General features: G+C 42.0%; 1 protein-coding gene across 4 annotated transcripts in view; it reads left to right on the forward strand.

Moving 5' to 3' along the window:
• LOC111974165 (DNA repair protein XRCC4) overlaps window positions 1-15,336 on the forward strand; it is an 80,956-nt gene extending 65,620 nt beyond the window's left edge. For all 4 annotated transcript variants that reach the window (XR_002878674.2, XM_070446907.1, XM_070446906.1 and 1 more), the window contains one exon: window positions 14,980-15,336. Coding sequence is in view for 1 of the 4 variants with exons in the window: in XM_070446907.1 (XP_070303008.1) it covers window positions 14,980-15,011 (32 nt within the window). In the remaining 3 variants the exon portion in view is untranslated. The remainder of the gene's footprint in view (window positions 1-14,979) is intronic.
• Window positions 15,337-21,389: the final 6,053 nt, after the last annotated feature.

Below are 21,389 nucleotides of genomic sequence, written 5' to 3' on the forward strand. Positions count from 1 at the left end.
TTTTAATTGAAASCAACCCCATTACGGTAYTTAATTGTTACTGAGAAATTATTAGATATTGAGATAAAAACCTCTGCATTGCACCTTTTAAGAGAACTTGCWAATCTCTCACTCTTTTAAAGAATGACCCATAAAGGATTCACAGTAAACCTGACACACACGAGACACAAAGAGAAACCATGAATATACAGTACAATAAAGGGTCTTCACAAACATGTTGCGTTCACTGTCTTTTGTTTACAAAACTAGAACCATCGACACGTACACTGTACACACGCACAGAGACACATACTGACACATAGAACATTTCCTCATAAACTAGACATGTTTACTCGGAGCCCTGAGACTTGGCCGTTAAAATGGAACAGCAGAATGTTCTGACAAATGTGGCACAGATTGTGGTTATTTCCATAGACAATTGTTTTGCTAATTTGAATGGCTGAGGGTGTGGAGGGATGTGCACAGTTTTGATTTGGAAATATTGATACATCCCAAACCAACCAGTGATATTGTACAGGCAGCATGTGCATTGACATTGTGGTTTGTCTTTTAGTGACCTGTCCTACTGAAAGAGATCTGTTTTTATTTATCTTGTCTACTGACAAGTTCATGACAAGGCTGCCATGATGTGCTAAACCTTTTAACTGAYGGTAGTGTGGAGCATCCAATCCCCCTCTATCTCTCTCCATGGTGCCTCCATGGCCTGGTCTACCCCGGARGCATCTAGAGGAGGACTGGGTCAGCATGCCCAAGATGGAGTCTGTCTGAGTGCTCCACTCCTCCAAGAGGCAGGTCATGGGTTAGCACAAGGTTTTTTACACAAGTGTTAATGAAGCTCAGTGTCAGTCTGAACTTGAATCCCTTGCCCCCCTGCRGAGTAGAATGATGATTCCCCCTAGACACTGATCAAATCAAATTCAATTGTATTTGTCACATACAACAGGTTTTGTACGTGAAATGCTTACTTGCAAGCCCTTAACCARCAATGCAGTTTTAAGAAAATAGTTAAGAAAATATTTACAAAATAATCTAAAGTTAAAAATTAAATAAAAATGTAACACGATAAAATAACGAGGCTATGTACAGGGGGTACCGGTATAGTCAATGTGCGGGGGTACAGGTTAGTCAAAGTCATTTGTACATGTAGATAGGGGTAAAGTGACTATGCATAGATAATAAACAGCAAGTAGCAGCAATGCAAATAGTCCGGTTGGCCATTTGATTAATTTAGRTTAATTGTTCAGCAGTCTTATGGCTTGGGGGTAGAAGCTGTTAAGGAGACTTTTGGACCTAGATTTGGTGCTCCGGTACCGCTTGCCATGCRGTAGCATAGAGAACAGTCTGACTTGTCTTTCACAATTTTTGGTGCTTACCTCTGACACCGCGTAGTATATAGGTTCTGGATGGCAGGAAGCTTGGCCGCAGTGATGTACTGTGCCGTACACACTATCCTCTGTAGTCCCTTGTGGTCGGAGGCCAAGCAGTTGCCATACAACTGGGCAGGATGCTCTCGATGGTGCAGCTRTAGAACTTTTTGAGGATCTGTGTACCCAAATCTTTTCAGTCTCCTGAGGTGGAAAAGGCATTGGCGTGCCCTCTTCACGACTGTCTTGGAGTGTTTGGACCATGATAGTTTGTTGGTGATGTGGACACCAAGGAACTTGAATCTCTTGACCCGCTCCACTACAGGCCCGTCGATGTGAATGGGGTTGTGTTCGGCCCTCCTTTTCCTGTAGTCCACGATCAGCTCCTTTCTTTTGCTCATGTTGAGGGAGAGGTTGTAGTCCTGGCACCMCACTGCCAGCTCTCTGACCTCCTCCCAATGGACTGTCTCATTGTTGTCGGTGATCAGGCCTACCGCCGTTGTGTCGTCCAGAAACTTAATGATGGTGTTGGAGTCATGCTTGGCCTTCAGTCGTGGGTGAACAGGGAGTAAACGAGGGGACTAAGCACGCACTACCCGAGGGGCCCCCGTGTTGAGCATCAGCGTGGCAGATGTGTTGTTGCCTAACCTTACCACCTGGGAGCGACCCGTCAGGAAGTCCAGTATCCAGTTGCAGAGGGAGGTGTTTAGTCCCAGGGTCCTTAGGTTAGTGATGAGCTTTCTAGGCACTATGGTGTTGAACGCTGAGCTGTAGTCAATGAACAACATTCTTACATAGGTGTTCCTTTTGTCCAGGTGGGAAAGGACAGTGTGGAGTRCGATTGAGATTGTGTCATCTGTGGATCCTTCCGGGTGATATGTGAATTGGAGTGGGTCTAGGGTTCCTGGATGATGGTGTTGATGTGAGCCATGACTAGCCTTTCAAAGCACTTCATGCCTACAGTGGCTTGCGAAAGTATTCAGCCCCTTGGCGTTTTTCCTATTTTGTTGCCTTGCAACCTGGAATTAAAATAGATTTTGGGGGTGGTTGTATCATTTGATTTACACAACATGCCTACCACTTTGAAGATGCACAATATTTTTTATTGTGAATCAAACAAGAAATTAGACGAAAAAAATGAAAACTTGAGCGTGCATAACTATTCACCCCCCCAAAGTCAATACTTTGTAGAACCACCTTTTGCAGCAATTACAGCTGCAAGTCTCTTGGGGTATGTCTCTATAAGCTTGGCACATCTAGCCACTGGGATTTTTGCCCATTATTCAAGGCAAATCATTTCCAGCTCCTTCAAGTTGGATGGGTTCCGCTGGTGTACAGCAATCTTTAAGTCATACCACAGATTCTCAATTGGATTGAGGTCTGGGCTTTGACTAGGCCATTCCAAGACATTTAAACGTTTCCCATTAAACCACTCAAGTGTTGCTTTAGCAGTATGCTTMGGGTCATTGTCCTGCTTGGAAGGTGAACCTCTGTCCCAGTCTCAAATCTCTGGAAGACTGAAACAGATTTCCCTCAAGAATTTCCCTGTATTTAGCGCCATCCATCATTCTTTAAATTCGGACCAGTTTCCCAGTCCCTGCCGATGGAAAACATTCCCACAGCATGATGCTGCCACCACCATGCTTCACTGTGGGCATGGTGTTCTCGGGTGATGAGAGGTGATGGCTTTGTGCCAGACATAGTGTTTTCCTTGATGGCCAAAAAGCTCAATTTTAGTCTCATCTGACCAGAGTACCTTCTTCCATATGTTTGGGGAGTCTCCCACATGCCTTTTGGCGAACACCACACGTGTTTGCTTATTTTTTTCTTTAAGCAATGGCTTTTTTTCTGGCCACTCGTCCGTAAAGCCCAGCTCTGTGGAGTGTATGGCTTGAAGTGGCCCTATGGACAGATACTGCATTTTCCGCTGTGGAGCTTTGCTTCTCCTTCAGGGTTATCTTTGGTCTATTTGTTGCCTTTCTGATTAATGCCCGCCTTGCCTGGTCCGTGAGTTTTGGTGGGCGGGCGGCCCTGTCTTGGCAGGTTTGTTGTGGTGCCATATTCTCTCCGTTTTTTTATAATGGATTTAATGGCGCTCCGTGGGATGTTCAACAGTTTTGGATATTTTTTTATAACCCAACCCTGATCTGTTCTTCTCCACAACTTTGTCCCTGACCTGTTTGGAGAGCTCCTTGGTCTTCATGGTGCCCCTTGCTTTGTGGTGTTGCAGACTCTGGGGCCTATCAGAACAGGTGTATATATACTGAGATCATGTGACAGATCATGTATTTGGTATTTGGTATTTTATTTGGATCCCCATCAGCTGTTGTAAAAGCAGCAGCTACTCTTCCTGGGGTCCATACAAAACATGAAACATAATACAGAACATCATTAGACAAGAACAGCTCAAGGACAGAACTACATGACAATTAGATTGCACACAGGTGGACTTTATTTATCTAATTATGTGACTTCTGAAGGTAATTGGTTGCACCAGATCTTATTTAGGGGCTCCATAGCATAGGGGGTGAATACATATGCACGCACCACTTTCCCCCCCCAAAATGTTAGATTTTTTTTAAACAAGTTATTTTTTTCATTCCACTTCACCAATTTGGACTATTTCGTGTATGTCCATTACATGAAATCCCCCCTCCAAAACATTTAMATTACAGGTTGTAATGCAACAAAATAGGAAAAACGCCAAGGGGGATGAATTMTTTTGCAAGGCACTGTACCGACGTGAGTGTTACGGGACAGTAGTCATTTAGGCAGGTTACTGCCACTTTCTTGGGCACAGGTATTATGGGACTATGGTGGAAAGTTTAGCATCCAACCCTCACATAATGTCTATCATAATTGATTTGGGGAGGGTAGACTGGTCCCAGACCTGTGCCTACGGGAAACTTGGACTTGGAGCCTGTGTCTGAGGAGCCAGTCTGACCCCTGACCACTGTGTGTTAGGACCTGATGATACTATTAATGACAGCAGGAGGCCATGCTGCTGCTAATCCCTCCACGAACCCTAATCCACATTGGAATGTCCCGCTCAGCCTCCCTCATAGAGTAGCTACTACTGTACATTATGTTCAGTACCAGTCAAGATTTAGGACACACCTACTCATTCAAGGATTTTTCTTTATCTTTACTATTTTCTACATTGTAGAATAATAGTGAAGACGTCAAAACTTTGATATAACACATATGGAATCATGTAGTAACCAAAAAACTGTTAAACMAAAAAATATATTTGACATTTGAGATTCTTCAAATAGCCACCCTTTGCCTTAATGACAGCTTTGCACACTCTTGGCATTCTCTCAAACAGCTTCATGAGGTAATCACCTGGAATGCATTTCAATTAATAGGTGTGCCTTGTTAAAAGTAAAACATTTCTTGCCTTAATGTGTTTGAGTCAATCAGTTGTGTTGTGACAAGGTAGGGGAGGTATACAGAAGATAACCCTATTTGGTAAAAGATCAAATCCATATTATGGAAAGAACAGCTTAAATAAGCAAAGAGAAATGACAGCCCATCATTACTTTAAGACATGAAGGTAAGTCAAACCGGAAAATGTCAAGAAATTTGAACGTTTCTTCAAGTGGAGTCGCAAAAACCATCAAGCTCTGTTTTGAAACTGGCTATCATGAGGACCGACACAGGAAAGGAAAACAAAGAGTTAACTCTGCTGCAGAGGATAAGTTCATTAGAGTTAACTGCACCTCAGATTGCCCAGGATCAAACCAGGGTCTGTAGTGACACCTCTAGCATTGATATGCAGTGCCTTAGACCGCTGCGCCACTCGGGAGCCCCCAAAGAATGCCAAGAGTGTGCAAAGCTGTCATCAAGGCAAAGGGTGGCTACTTTGAAGAATCTAAAATATATTTTCATTTGTTTAACACTTTTTTCGTTACTACATGATTCCATATGTGTTATTTTATAGTGTTGATGTCTTCACTACTATTCCACAATGTAGAAAATTGTAAAAAATAAAGAAAAACCCTTGAATGAGTAGGTGTATCCAAACTTTTGACTGGTACTGTATATGAGGAAGAGTTTGAAGTAGAGAATTTGAAATGATTTTCTCAATCTCCAGAGACTCTAGACTTCCAAGTAATACCATGTTATGGCTTATGTGTCAAAGCCAGAGTATCCCTGGCAGCTGAAAATATTAACACTGGTAGTGAGAAAGCGTTGATTGCTATGCCAGCCTCAAATTAAGCGTCCAATGACTTGCTTATCATCTTAATTCACTTAAGTGTGCACCTGCACCCTTCTCTCAGTCCTGGTGATGACAGGACTCTTCCTGCTCTGCTTGTCCTGCCATGTTGGAGGAGTGAGACATAGGGCTCCTTGTCTGGGGAATAGGTATGTTGTGTTCGGACTACCCACTGTGCTGGTACTGTAATGTCTGACACGGCTCCTGCAGTCAACAAGCAATATATAGAGAATTTTACGTTCCCTGTACAACTTCCCTGTGCAACTTCTGTGTCTTTTAAGTTGAGGGTTTGCAGTATTCTGTTACTGAAACAATTGTAGTGAATTAACTGGTTCATTTTACCCAGGCAGTCTGTTGTAGGTCATCCAGTATTTTTAGATAACTATTGGAATTATCTTGCTTGTTGGGAAGCGTTTTCTTAAGGCTTGGCAGATACAAAGGTTCAGTTTGCTTCAAAAACATATCATCATGGGTTATGTTTGGCTCTAAATCTGATTTGAATCAATGGGACTTGAAAATCTAAAAAATGGTACTGACTGTTTTTTCTAGAAAGGAAGACATTTGAACAGTTCAGTGCTCGTCTTAGTTATGGTAACTTTCCTTTCATGAGTTTATTTGGTTTTGTTGGCCCAGCAATGTCAGACGACATTACCCATCAAGCTTTGTGTTCGCAGTGGGCAGTGCGGCTCTTCACGCCGGGGGTGGTACAGGTATGTAGGTCAGGCAGCAGGCAGGCTGTTGGAAACTGGAGGAATACATTTAAGGGCATTACAAACACAGCAGTAGGCCTTCCTTCTGCCCCTCTTTGAACTGACTGTGCCATCTTGTGTGTGTTTTTTATTTATTTATTTTATTTTACCTTTATTTAACCAGGTAGGCAAGTTGAGAATAAGTTCTCATTTACAATTGCGACCTGGCCAAGATAAAGCAAAGCAGTTCGACACATACAACAACACAGAGTTACACATGGAGTAAAACAAACATACGGTCAATAATACAGTAGAAAAATAAGTCTATATACAATGTGAGCAAATGAGGTGAGATAAGGGAGGTAAAGGCAAAAAAAAGGCCATGGTGGCGAAGTAAATACAATATAGCAAGTCAAACACTGGAATGGTAGATTTGCAGTGGAAGAATGTGCAAAGTAAAAATAGAAATGATGGGGTGCAAAGGAGCAAAATAAATAAATATATACAGTAGGGGAAGAGGTAGTTGTTTGGGCTAAATTATAGATGGGCTATGTACAGGTGCAGTAATCTGTGAGCTGCTCTGACAGCTGGTGCTTAAAGCTAGTGAGGGAGATAAGTGTTTCCAGTTTCAGAGATTTTTGTAGTTCGTTTCAGTCATTGGCAGCAGAGAACTGGAAGGAGAGGCGGCCAAAGGAGGAATTGGTTTTGGGGGTGACCAGAGAGATATACCTGCTGGAGCGCGTGCTACAGGTGGGTGCTGCTATGGTGACCAGCGAGCTGAGATAAGGGGGGACTTTACCTAGCAGCGTCTTGTAGATGACCTGGAGCCAGTGGGTTTGACGACGAGTATGAAACGCGGGCCAGCCAACGAGAGCGTACAGGTCGCAGTGGTGGGTAGTATATGGGGCTTTGGTGACAAAACGGATGGCACTGTGATAGACTGCATTCAATTTATTGAGTAGGGTATTGGAGGCTATTTTGTAAATTACATCGCCGAAGTCGAGGATCAAAAGGATGGTCAGTTTTACGAGGGTATGTTTGGCAGCATGAGTGAAGGATGCTTTGTTGCGAAATAGGAAGCCAATTCTAGATTTAACTTTGGATTGGAGATGTTTGATGTGAGTCTGGAAGGAGAGTTTACAGTCTAACCAGACACCTAGGTATTTGTAGTTGTTCACATTTTCTAAGTCAGAACCGTCCAGAGTAGTGATGTTGGACAGGCGGGCAGGTGCAGGCAGCGATCGGTTGAATAGCATGCATTTAGTTTAACTTGTATTTAAGAGCAGTTGGAGGCCACGGAAGGAGAGTTGTATGGCATTTAAGCTCGTCTGGAGGGTTGTTAACACAGTGTCCAACGAAGGGCCAGAAGTATACAGAATGGTGTCGTCTGCGTAGAGGTGGATCAGAGACTCACTAGCAGCAAGAGCAACATCATTGATGTATACAGAGAAGAGAGTCAGCCCGAGAATTGAACCCTGTGGCACCCCCATAGAGACTGCCAGAGGCCCGGACAACAGGCCCTCCGATTTGACATACTCTATCAGAGAAGTAGTTGGTGAACCAAGCGAGGCAATCATTTGAGAAACGAAGGCTATCGAGTCTGCCGATGAGGATGTGGTGATTGACAGAGTCGAAAGCCTTGGCCAGGTYAATGAATACGGCTGCACAGTATTGTTTCTTATCGATGGCGGTTAAGATATTGTTTAGGACCTTGAGCGTGGCTGAGGTACACCCATGACCAGCTCTGAAACCAGATTGCATAGCGGAGGAGGTGCGGTGGGATTCGAAATGGTCGGTAATCTGTTTGTTGACTTGGCTTTCGAAGACCTTAGAACCTTGTGTGAGAAAGAGAGGGGGCCATCTTTTGCCCTGGGGCTCAAGCCTGTAAGTCTGTTCAGCACCTAAAAGGGAACATGGTCTGCCATTTCACGAATGATCAGAAAGTGGCCACTGTAGCCTCTCAGTGTGGGTATGTGTATATTGCATATGACTCCTGTTCTTTACAATTCAATTCACACAATGTTGACAAGGAATATTGTGTCACTATAAGGACCTGTAAACTCATGTTTTGTGCTTGATTGAGATTCCATTCTATGAAGCAATTTTWTATAGCCTGTCCCTATTTGATGCTGCATGCAAGAGTGGAACCATAGAATTAGGAATTAGAAGACTAGAGCGGACATTAACCTTCTTATGATGGTCCTCAGGTCAGCCATGTTGGTCAGGGAGTTGGTCAATCATGGTTTGCCAGTGCTGTGGAAATATATTGTGTAAAATAATGAATTTAAAGAATGTGTCTGCACTGTATGTGTGTTAGCTAGCTAGCTAGACAGTTTTAGAGAAATTATTCTATAAATCTGTACGGGATAATCAGAGGGGCTATGCGTTCTATGGAAAATAGTGAACGATGTGGAARGTGTGTTCCACGATGCACTAGCGGAGTGGAACTTACCTTCCATGGAGTTGCGTTATTTTCCAGAGAACGCATAGAGCCCTGAGTTGATTATCCCTTTTATACCATCGCTATAATTGAACACGTTTGCCGGTGAAATTGTGTACAACATCCACTGAAGTAGCTAGCAMGTTTACTAGATAGCTACAGAAGTTACCTTGGTAGCCAAATAGACTTGCTAGTTTAGTAAACCAAACCATCAGTCCTATCTTGCTAAATCTAATTCAACAATGCAATAATGTTAATATTTTCAATTCAACTTTTTCTTTCAAAAACAGCTCAAACATAGAACATGTAAGAATGAACTAGCCATTGAATTATACCGTGCTGATATACCATGCATTATAGGGATATAATGCACGCTCTAGAATKACCTTTAAGCCAATCAAAAACGAGAATTCAAAAACGCCATGGTATAATTAAGCAATAAGGCCCGAGGTGTGTGGTATATGGCCARTATACCATGGCTAAGGGYTGTTCTTATGCAGATTTAATTCAAAACTGTATCTCGGCCACACAGGAACATTCACTGTCTTCTTGGTAAAGATTCCGGTCTAGATTTGGCCTTGTGTTTTATGTTATTGTCCTGCTGAAAGGTGTATTCATCTCTCAGTGTCTTGTAAAAAGCAGACTGAACTAGGTTTTCCTCTAGGATTTTGCCTGTGCTTAGCTCCATTCTGTTTTTTTTTTGTTTTTTTTATCCTTAAAAACTCCCCAGTCCTTAAGAATTCAAAGCATACCCATAACATGATGCAGCCACCACTATGCTTGAAAATATGGCAAGTGGTACTCTGTAATGTGTTGTATTTGATTTKCCCCAAACGTAACACTCAGGACAAAAAGTGAATTGCTTTGCCACGTTTTTTCCAGTATTACTTTTTTGCCTTGTTGCAAAAAGGATGCATGTTTTGGAATATTTTTTATTATTTACAGGCTTCCTTCTTTTCACTCTGTCAATTAGGTTAGAATTATGGAGAAACTACAATGTTGTTGATTCATCCTCAGTTTTCTCGTATCACAGCCTTCAAACTTTAACTGTTTTAAAGTCACYATTGGCATCAAGGTGAAATCCCTGAGTGGTTTTCATCCTCTTTGGCAACTGAGTATCTTTGTAGTGACTGAGTGTATTGAGACTGAGTGTACATGTACAGTACAACCAGGTGAGCCCAGTGTTTCCGACTCTAATTGGTGTGTGTGTGTCTATGTGTGTGTTCTAAGACGGTTAACTTATTCTCCTGTCTTATCAGTATTCTATATTTTCTTGGCCTACTTTAGTATCATTACAATCTTCCCCAAACTGCTAGCAGATGGTGGCAGGTAGCGTAGCGGTTAACAGCATTGGGCCAGTAACCGAAAGGTCGTTGATTTGAATCCCTGAGGCAACTAGGTGAACATTCTGTAAATGTGCCCTTGAGCAAGGCACTTAACCCTAATTGCTTCTGTACATCTCTCTGGATAAGAGTGTCTGCTAAATTACTTAAATGTTAGTTTTTTTAAATTGCAGGGCCAAGGGTGACGTGGGAACAGTGTATATGTCCGCTGGTCACCCAATTATAAACGTATACCTGCACTCAAGCTCATCCTTTGGATTAACAAAGCTATGGTTGAGTCTTGGCTCATAACCACATTCTTGACCTCTATCTTTCCCTTGAAGTGATTAAACATGGACACAGTAAACACTATCTTGTTTAGTGTTATATAATTCAGAAGTTTATCTGACGGTACGGTGTCTCTTGTGTTAAATATTCTTATGTGAATTTACTGGGCAAACGCTATGGATTGAATAGGACCATAATTTTGCTAATGAAAACCTTGCTTTAGAGTGGTCTTGAGCATGATTCTATATGTGCTCTGTGATTCTCACACACCAACTGACTGAACATTTTCAATGAGACAGACGAAAACATGGCAAGATCTTTATTGTCCCTATCATAAATTCACACCTCAGGCTATTACAACGGGTGGTCCAAAACTGTTATTATTGGGCTTTGTTCAAATAAAATGCTTTGAAAATCCTAAATGGATTTTATTAAAAGTAATTTTCCTTAATTGCATGAATTAGATTATTCTCATCAGCAATCTGGGATATTATGTTGTTATCATGCCTCTTGGTCAGACTAGGCAATCGACAAGCTTCCCACCCATCATGCCTTCTCCCATGTAATTGCAACCTGGCTAGACTGCTGACTGTAAAGCGTCTCACTCACTTAGCTCTTTTCATTTAACTGTGGCTGAGCTACAGCAAGAATCAATGTTTTCATTGTGAGTTGCAATTTTAAACCAATGAATTGGCTGAAATCTAGCCTACGTGACGTTTCTCATACCGTTTTCGGTTGCAGAATCTGGAGATTTTCCCCACAAATATGTGATTCTGAATCCCCTATGAAGCAGTATGTACTGATTAACTTATTTACAGCAAGGGGGTAGGGAATTAAATGGATCCCACACTTCTGCAATCTATTTACTGTAACTGACTCAAGTCTATGAGTACGCAAGCAATCTGTTTCTTGTTATCAACTCACTTTTTCTCAGAAGGAAATTTCAAAAGTTGAGTAGATTGTAGGTGGATGAAATTATTGATTCACTCTATCTCACTCAATCTCATTTTATTATGCTGGAATTACTCTGATTCATTGGAAGAAAAAATGTGTGACCTATTTGCAAATCGTGTGGGACTGTGTGCAGGTATGCAGATTTGGTGTTTGGTTAGTCATCCCATTGGGATTACTGTTCTGGCCCTGGTTTCCCAATAGCGATGGAATTTGTGTTTTAACAGGAATTTGTGTTTTAACAGTATATTGTTCCTATAACGTCCAAACAACTCACATGTGTTTCCCAAAACAGTACGTAGGAAGAACTTCCACTAAGTGCTTAGTTGGAGCATGTGTCAATACTGATAGGATGGAAAGAAAGGCAGCTCTGCTCTTGGATCCACTTTCTCCGTTCAAATCTTACATTAATATTATAATTATTCTACCACACTGATGACGGATCAGCTCCTAGAGAGATATTATCACCTATATGGAATATTGCGTCTTATTCTAATGCTTACCCTACATAGTTTAGCAGGTGTTATAGCGGGTGCAGCAAAATGCTTATCTTACTAGCTCCTAACAATGCAGTAAAATGTCGAACAATTCAAATGTAAGAGGAAAAAAAGACAAAAAAGACAAGAAATCAAGAATGGCGGGACAAATCTGATTAACAGCCCAAGTAGCACTGTAGCAATAATCAAATACAATCTACCGGTATACGTATGTAATCTAGGAACATTTACACAAAATCAACTAAGAATGATTTGTACAGCAGTAGATATATTACAATAGGCTATGTCAAGAATCCAGTGTATAAATAAATATGCGGTGTGTATAAACAAAACTAAAATACAATGTACAGTTGTAGAAATATTATGTTGAGTTATGTCAGGGATACAGTATTTAAATACACAGTGTGAAACGGAAGTGACCAGTGGTTCAATGTCTCCATAAAAGGCTAATGCACTAAATCACAGATTTGGCACATCATTGTTACACATCAAGAAATATACTGGGGAAAAATATAAACGCAACATGCAATAATTTCCATGATTTTGCTGAGTTACAGTTCATATAAGGAAATCTGTCAACTGAAATAAATATATCAGGTCCTAATCTATGGATTTCACAAAAGGGCTTTATTACAGACAGAAATTCTCCTGAGTTTCATCAGCAGACGATCCCGCAGGTGAAGAAGCAGGATCTGGAGCTCCTGGGCTGGTTACATGTGGTCTGCGGTTGTGAGGCCAGTTGGACGTACTGCCAAATTCTCTAAAAAAGATGTTGGAGGCAGTTTATGGTAGATAAATGAACATTAAATTATCTGGCAACAGCTCTGGTTGACATTCCTGCAGTCAGCATGCTAATTGCACTCTGCCTCAAAACTTGAGACATCTGTGGCTAAACTGCAACATAGCTGCAACAGTAGCCTTTTATTGTCCCCAAAACTGTGCACTGATCATGCTGTTTAATATGCCACACCAGTCAGGTGGATGGATTATCTTGGCAACCCAGTAAATTCAATGAGAACACGTTTTAATTTACAGCAATGACCTGGGGAATAGTTACAGGGATGAATGAGCCAATTGTAAACTAAAGATGATTAGGCGGCCATGAAGGCCAGATTGGGAATTTAGGCAGGACACCGCAGTTAACAACCCTACTCTTACAATAAGTGCCATGGGATCTTTAGTAACCACAGAGAGTCAGGACACCCGTTTAGCATCCCATCCGAAAGACAGCACCCTACACAGGGCAATGTCCCCAATCACTGCCCTGCAGCATTGGGATTTGTATTTTAGACCTGTGGAAAGGGTGCCTCCTACTCACCCTCCTACACCACTTCCAGCAGCATCTGGTCTCCCATCCAGGGACTGACCAGGACCAACCCTGCTGAGCTTCAGAAGCAAGCCAGCAGTGGGATGCAGGGTGGGATGCTGCTGGCTTTTTGGTCACTAACAGGGAAGTAAACAAATGTGTGCACAAATTGGAGAGAAATAAGCTATCTGTGCRTATGGAAAATTTCTGGGATCTTTTATGTCAGCTCATGAAACATGGGACCAACACTTGACATGTTGCGTTGTACTGTATTGATCTTTTAATGCACTCATCTCGGTTTTAATTTGAATAATATTTTTATATTTTGCTTGTTTGTAACAATTGCAAAGACATTGGCAACTTTGTATTTTAAGTCAACTACTTCTGAAGTTATCAGCGACCACAGAGACAGATAAACATCTTCATTCTATGTTTAGCAGAGAAAGTGACGTGGAAGGGCAAAAAAGCATCTAACTATGCACTTAGCTGTTCTACTGGTGGTCTGAGGCAGTCGGTAATAAACAAGTGTTTTCAAGAGTAACTTTGGAAATAATGGTTTTGGAAAAGAGCTTGGAGWTTTAACGATGCTCCTACCAAGGTTCTAACGATTAACTTAGCCTTCAGATGCTTTTGCGAAACCAGGCCCAGGAAGCTTCCTTGATAAGTTCCTTTGTATGTTTCATGTTCCCTAGCTGTGCGTCTCAGGACACGTTAATCTGACTCACAGACCAGGGAAGGGTCCAACATGTGTCTGAACATGAAGCCCACTAACCTAAAGCAGCTGTCTGAGGAAGGCCCTCTTATCTCCCTACCCTGTTACAACCCACTGTCTCTCCCTCTCTTTAGGGGTGAGAGAAGAGAGGTGCCCCCCTTGTAAAATCTGTTAGCCCCGTCGAGTCATATGGTGTGTTGACTGGAGGATGCCATGGTGAGCAGAGTATTGGCACGGACAAGGTCAATGGCAAAGTTCTTTAAGCAAGGTGGTCTGGGTAGAAATTGCCCTTAGTCACAGATCAAGGATCAGCTAATCATCCTCAATCCTAACCTTATTGCTAGTGATCATTCACTACCAAAATCTAAGTTTTCCAGATGTTTCAGACCTCAGAAGTCCATGCCCCATGCCATTGGTCTTGTATAACATCTCTGCAACTCTGTGTTATTCCTGATGACAAACTTGCTGTCCAAAGGTGATTGATACCTGTCCTAAGATTCAAATAACATAAACGTTTAAAATAAAACAAAGTTTATTGGTCGTGTACACAGATTTGCAGGTGTTTTAGTAGGTGCAGTGAAATGCTTGTTTCTAGCTCCAACAGTGCAGTAGAATGTCTCGCAAATACAATACTAATACACAAATAGTAAATAGTAAATAACGTAACAAAATGTGGAATTTTATTCTATAGATACAGTGCAACATGATAAAATCCTATAGGATAGGTTCCAAAATCTTTTGGATTGTCTTTTGGATTGTAATAAATGTTATTATTGGAATTTTTTGACGAGGGTACCCTCCTCTCTTTTCCAGTTTCACCACTCTAGGCCAGCCAGCTGTAGGGAGGGGTATAGTAGGTACCTGGTGGTCAGCCCGGGGATGATTACAGTGCAGACAGGCATGGAGACGACACCTAACACTTTTACAAGGGCCCCCAGGGGGCCAGGACCATCTTCCCTAAAAACAGGCTGATCACCCCTGCTCGAGCTCTCATCTGGTCTGAAGAGTCTCTGAGACAACACAGTGATGTCACAATACAACTTGCCTGCACTGCTAGACCAGATCTTCCTGTCAGCTTTGATTCACAGAGCCTGTTCTCAATGACTACTATTAAGGGCAGTCATTAGTGTTGTTATTAGCGGCTAAATTTGCTTAAGGAAAGTAAACGACATGCAACTTTCACATTTTCAGGAAGAACCCACCAACATGAGCTGAGCAGATAACCAATCAGGATGCCGTTTCGAGGTTGTTCTCAGCATCACAGCCAAACTAAAGGAAGACAGACTTTCAATGACTCACCAATGTCAATGCAGTGCATTGGTCTACAAAACCAGATGATTTCATTTGATGTGTTGTTTATTGTCAAGGGGAATACCACTGTACAATGTGGAAGAGGAAGGTCATATTTGTGAAATATTCACCCCCTAAGAAATTTTCACCATACACATTTTATTTTGTGTTGGGACATGGTTCTTAGTTTATCTTGATAAGTATTTTTGTTTTTCATATCTTATATTAATTGACGTAATAAAGTTTGTAAGAAATTCACTATGATGTTTATGTTGTCTATTTTTGACTTCCTGCTTGTATTTAGCCTGAGGTCACACAGGAAGACTCAGGCCTCGCACAWCACATGCAGTGTCAAAGGTTTAGAGACAGATCAGCTTGTTTGAGAAGTCATGCAAGAGGAAATCAGCATTCCAATGCCAGATGGATGTATCCTTGCATGTTCGAACATCAGTTAGCACACTAGAACTGACTGTCAATCAATCAATCAAATGTATTTATAAAGTCCTTCTTACATCAGCTGATGTCACAAAGTGCTGTACAGAAACACAGCCTAAAACCCCAAACAGCAAGCAATACAGGTGTAGAAGCACGGTKGCTAGGAAAAACTCCCTAGGAAGAAACCTAGAGAGGAACCAGGCTATGAGGGGTGGCCAGTCCTCTTCTGGCTGTGCAGGGTGGAGATTATTACAGAACATGGCCAAGATGTTCAAATGTTCATAGATGACCAGCAGGGTCAAATAATAATAATCACAGTGGTTGTCGAGGGTGCAACAGGTCAGCACATCAGGAGCAAATGTCAGTTGGCTTTTCATAGCCGCCGATCATTCAGAGTATCTCTACCGCTCCTGCTGTCTCTAGAGAGTTGAAAACAGCAGGTCTGGGACAGGTAGCACGTCCAGTGAACAGGTCAGGGAACATTGACACAGGTAGAACAGTTGAAACTGGAGTAGCAGCACGACCAGGTGGACTGGGGACAGCAAGGAGTCATCAGGCCAGGCAGTCCTGAGGCATGGTCCTAGGGTTCAGGTCCTCCGAGAGAGAGAAAGAGAGAGAATTAGAGAAAGCATACTTAAATTCACACAGGACACCGGATAAGACAGGAGAAATACTCCAGATATAAYAGACTGACCCTAGCCCCCTGACACATAAACTACTGCAGCATAAATACTGGAGGCCGAGACAGGAGAGGTCGGGAGACACTGTGGCCCCGTCCGACGATACCCCCGGACAGGACCAAACAGGCAGGATATAACCCCACCCACTTTGCCTAAGCACATCTCCTACACCACTAGAGGGATATCTTCAACCACCAACTTACCACCCTGAGACAAGGCCGAGTATAGCCCACGAAGATCTCCCCCACGGCACAACCCAAGGGGGGGCGCCAACCCGGACAGGGAGATCACGTCATTGACTCAACCCACTCAAGTGTCGCACCCCTCCTAGGGAMGGCATGGAATAGCACCAGTAAGCCAGTGACTCAGCCCCTGTAATAGGGTTAGAGACAGAGAATCYCAGTGCAGAATCCCAGTGCAGGCAGAGACAGCAAAGGCGGTTCGTTGCTCCAGTGCCTTTCCATTCACCTTCACACTCCTGGGCCAGACCACACTCAATCATAGGACCTACTGTAGAGATGAGTCTTCAATAAAGAGTCTGCGTCCCTCACATGGATAGGCAGACCATTCCATAAAAATGGAGCTCTATTGGAGAAAGCCCTGCCTCCAGCTGTTTGCTTAGAAATTCTAGGGACAGTAATGAGGCCTACGTCTTGTGACCGTAGCGTACGTGTAGGTATGTACGGCAAGACCAAATCGGAAAGATAGGTAGGAGCAAGCCCATGTAATGCTTTGTAAGTTAGCATTAAAACCTTGAAATCAGCCCTTGCCTTAACAGGAAGCCGGTGTAGAGAGGCTAGCACTGGAGTAATATGATACCATTTTTTGGTTCTAGCCAAGATTCTAGCAGCCGTGTTTAGCACTAACTGAAGTTTATTTAGTGCTTTATCCAGGTAGCCGGAAAGTAGAGCATTGCAGTAGTCTAACCTAGAAGTGACAAAGGCATGGATTAATCGTTCTGCATCATTTTTGGACATAAAGTTTCAGATTTTTGCAATGTTACATAGATGGAAAAAAGCTGTCCTTGAAACAGTCTTGATATGTTCGTCAAAATAGAGATCAGGGTCCAGAGTAACGCCGAGGTCCTTCAGTTTTATTTGAGACGACTGTACTGTACAACCATCAAGATTAATTGTCAGATTCAACAGAAGATCCCTTTGTTTCTTGGGACCTAGAACAAGCATCTCTGTTTTGTCCAAGTTTGAAAGTAGAAAATGTGCAGCCATCCACTTCCTTATGTCTGAAACACAGGCTTCCAGCGAGGGCCATTTTGGGGCTTCACCATGTTTCATCAAAATGTACAGCTGTGTGTCATCCGCATAGCAGTGAAAGTTAACATTATGTTTCTGAATGACATCACCAAGAGGTAAAATATATAGTGAAGACAATAGTGGTCCTAAAATTTAGCCTTGGGAACACTGAAATTTACAGTTGGTTTGTCAGAGGACAAACAATCCACAGAGACAAAATGATGTCTTTCCGACAGATAAGATCTAAACCAGGCCAGAACTTGTCCGTGTAGACCAATTTGTGTTTCCAATCTCTCCAAAAGATCATGGTGATCGATGGAATCAAAAGCAGCACTAAGGTCTAGGAGCACGAGGACAGATGCAGAGCCTCGGTCTGACGCCATTAAAAGGTAATTTACCACCTTCACAAGTGCAGTCTCAGTGCTATGTTGGGGTCTAAAACCAGACTGAAGCGTTTCGTATACATTGTTTGTCTTCAGAAAGGCAGTGAGTTGCTGCGCAACAGCTTTTTCTAACATTTTTGAGAGGAACGGGAGATTTGATATAGGCTGATAGTTTTTTATATTTTCTGGGTCAAGGTTTGGCTGTTTCAAGTGTGGCTTTATTATTGCCACTTTTAGTGAGTTTGGTACACATCCGTTGGATGGAGAGCCGTTTATTATGTTCAACATAGGAGGGCCAAACACAGGAAGCAGCTCTTTCAGTAGATTAGTTGGAATAGGGTCCAGTATGTAGCTTGAAGGTTTAGAGGTCATGATTATTTTCATCAATGTGTCAAGAGATATAGTACTAAAAAACGTGAGTGTCTCCCTTGATCCTAGGTCCTGGCAGAGTTGTGCAGACTCAAGACAACTGAGCTTTGGAGGAATATGCATATTTAAAGAGCAGTCCGTAATTTGCTTTCTAATGATCTTTTCCTCAAAGAAGTTCATGAATTTATCACTGCTGAAGTGAAAGCCATCCTCTCTTGGGGAATGCTGATTTTTAGTTAGCTTTGCGACAGTATCAAAAATAAATGTTGGATTGTTCTTATTTTCCTCAATTAAGTTGGAAAAATAGGATGATCGAGCAGCAGTGAGGTCTCTTCGATACTGCACGGTACTGTCTTTCCAAGCTAGTCGGAAGACTTCCAGTTTGGTGTAGCGCCATTTTCGTTCCAATTTTCTGGAAGCTTGCTTCAGAGCTCGGGTATTTTCTGTATACAGGGAGCTAGTTTCCAATGACAAATATTTTTTGTTTTTAGAGGTGCGACTGCATCTAGGGTATTGCGCAATGTTACATTGACTTCCTCAGTTAGGTGGTTAACTGATTTTTGTACTCTGACATCCTTGGGTAGGCGGAGGGAGTCTGAAAGGGCATCTAGGAATCTTTGGGTTATCCGAGAATTTATAGCACGACTTTTGATGATCCTTGGTTGGGGTCTGAGCAGATTATTTATTGCTATTGCAAACATTTTAAAATGGTGGTCCGATAGTCCAGGATTATGAGGAAAAACATTAAGATCCACAACATTTATTCCACGGGACAAAACTAGGTCCAGAGTATGACTGTGGCAGTGAGTATGTCCGGAGACATGTTGGACAAAACCCACCGAGTCGATGATGGCTCCGAAAGCCTTTTGGAGTGTGTCTGTGGACTTTTCCATGTGAATATTAAAGTCACCAAAAATKTGAATATTATCTGCYATGACTACAAGGTCCAATAGGAATTCATGGAACTCAATGAGGAACGCTGTATATGGCCCAGGAGGCCTGTAAACAGTAGCCTTAAAAAGTGATTAAAAAAWATATATATATTGAAATTTGCTATCATAAATGTTAGCAACACCTCCGACTAGGCAAATACAGTGCAAAAGTAGGCTACATCATTCACATACTTTACAGAGAAGGAACACACACCTTCCCACTGTGTGGATCCACTATAATGATAATGGAGTGCCATGTCAGTTTTATGTGATCAACGATCAGAGACTGTATTAAAGTCGAATAACACATCTAAGCACACAACAGGTGTGGAAGTCCCCATTATACTATGTAGACATCCCAAATGGAGCTGTTAGCAATCTTCACTATCCAAATGGTAAGACTTAAATCACCTATTAGGCATGTAGGGGCTGAATTATGTTGGATTGGACATCCCTGTGTAAACAGTTGACGGGATAGTCTGAATAAAGTGTCTGTTGGGAATAGTTATTTTAACCCTTAACCTACGGAACTAACAATTCCATAACACATATCATGATAACATTGTTTAATGACAAATTTGTGAATACATATTATTGACCAACATATCATGCGAAAGTAGGTGAAACATTCTAACATTTATATTATCTTAAAGCACTTTTAAATTACAATAATTCATCCAAAAACACTAACTATTTCAAAAATAATATTTTCCTATGCCTGGCCAAGCATGGTGTTCATAATGAATTGTTTTATGGAGAAGTGTGGTATTAGACCTAAGAATACTGCAAGTACCTCTGGATAAGAGTGTCTGCTAAATGACTAAAGTGTAAAATGTGAAAATGTTAATTTATTTTTTCTCCCAAACAAACAAAAATCTACTTTATAAAATGACAGTACACATACTGTATCAAGAACTAGGAGATTTGAAATTGATGATAGGCTACATGAGAAAGACTGCATGCGCAATCCTTGATTGATTTAACAATGAACAARCTCCTCTGACAACGATTTCGGAATGGAATCCCTTTTTTTGAGTGTTGGTCACACACACACCTCCCCCAGAGGTTCATCCAGCCTACGTATCATGACAGTAGCCAATGAACGTTACTATCAGCCAGGAGGTAGAGCGGTCCGGCCTCTCCCCCGTGTGGAAAGGACAGGCAAAGGGGCTTCACTGTCAGATCAGTCACTGGCTCTCAGGCTCTGGCTCTGTCGGGTCATGTCAGTGGTCTCAGTTATCCGACCTAGAGCCGTGAAGTAGCCTTGTTCTTAGATCATATTTGCGTTGCCAATGGTGAAATGCCTGCAACAAATGAAGTGAACTTGCCAACTTCTCATACAGTAGGCTACATTAGATTTTTTCATTTAATTATCACACATTTGCTTGTGTTTATCGCCGGCCCGCTATGTTGGCAGGAATAGGCTTTTGMGCAAAAGTGTATGTTTACGCACCATTTGTAGCCTATTGATTCGATTGGGTTGTATCGAAAATTTGTCAAAAGTGGGCGACCTCATCCCTCTACAGTTGTGTGTGTTGTCCAACAAGGAACTTTATCCAGTTGTTGAATTACACATCACTCCTTCAACGCGCTCCGTTCCATTACGCGCACCCTTAGGTAGGAGTGGTCTACACCTWGCATCATTTTGGACACCCCTTTATTCCAAAGGAATTCGTTGATCATCTTCAGTATTTTCTTGGATCAAATTATGGAAGAAAAGATGATGGCTCTGACTAGTGATTTGAATATTGAAGAGAAACATATAATTATTTTGTATTGATTAATTTAATTGACGCATGGGTACATCTGGGTTCCAAATAGAAAGTTAAATGCATTCATTGACAACGGTCTGACCAGTGCAAGTGAATTGTGTGGTGTAGCAACAACGTTATTGGATGAGGATGTTCGTGTTAGACAAAGGGTCTAATTATGTTTGTTTTTTTCCCTCCCAAAGGTGTCCACAATTTTTTCGGATGGGCAGTGGGCCCCTCCTCTCCAACAGTGACGAAATAACAGTGGGTGTAAAGAGAATTTGAACTTGCAGCCGGCTACCACTTCTTGGTTGCTCTTGCCCGGATCAGAACAAGCAACATACTGGAGTGGGACACTGCACCACAGAAACAGTGATTGGAGAGGATCTGCGCACCCGGGAAAGAAGTGCTTAGTGACCGACTTTCAGATAAAATATTTATTGGGCACTTTTTACGCATGACTACACTGGGAGTAACTGGAATTTCAAGGATATAAACTGATTCTCTTTCT

This window comes from Salvelinus sp. IW2-2015, linkage group LG15, assembly GCF_002910315.2.
Source record: "Salvelinus sp. IW2-2015 linkage group LG15, ASM291031v2, whole genome shotgun sequence".
Classification (NCBI taxonomy): Eukaryota; Metazoa; Chordata; class Actinopteri; order Salmoniformes; family Salmonidae; genus Salvelinus; species Salvelinus sp. IW2-2015.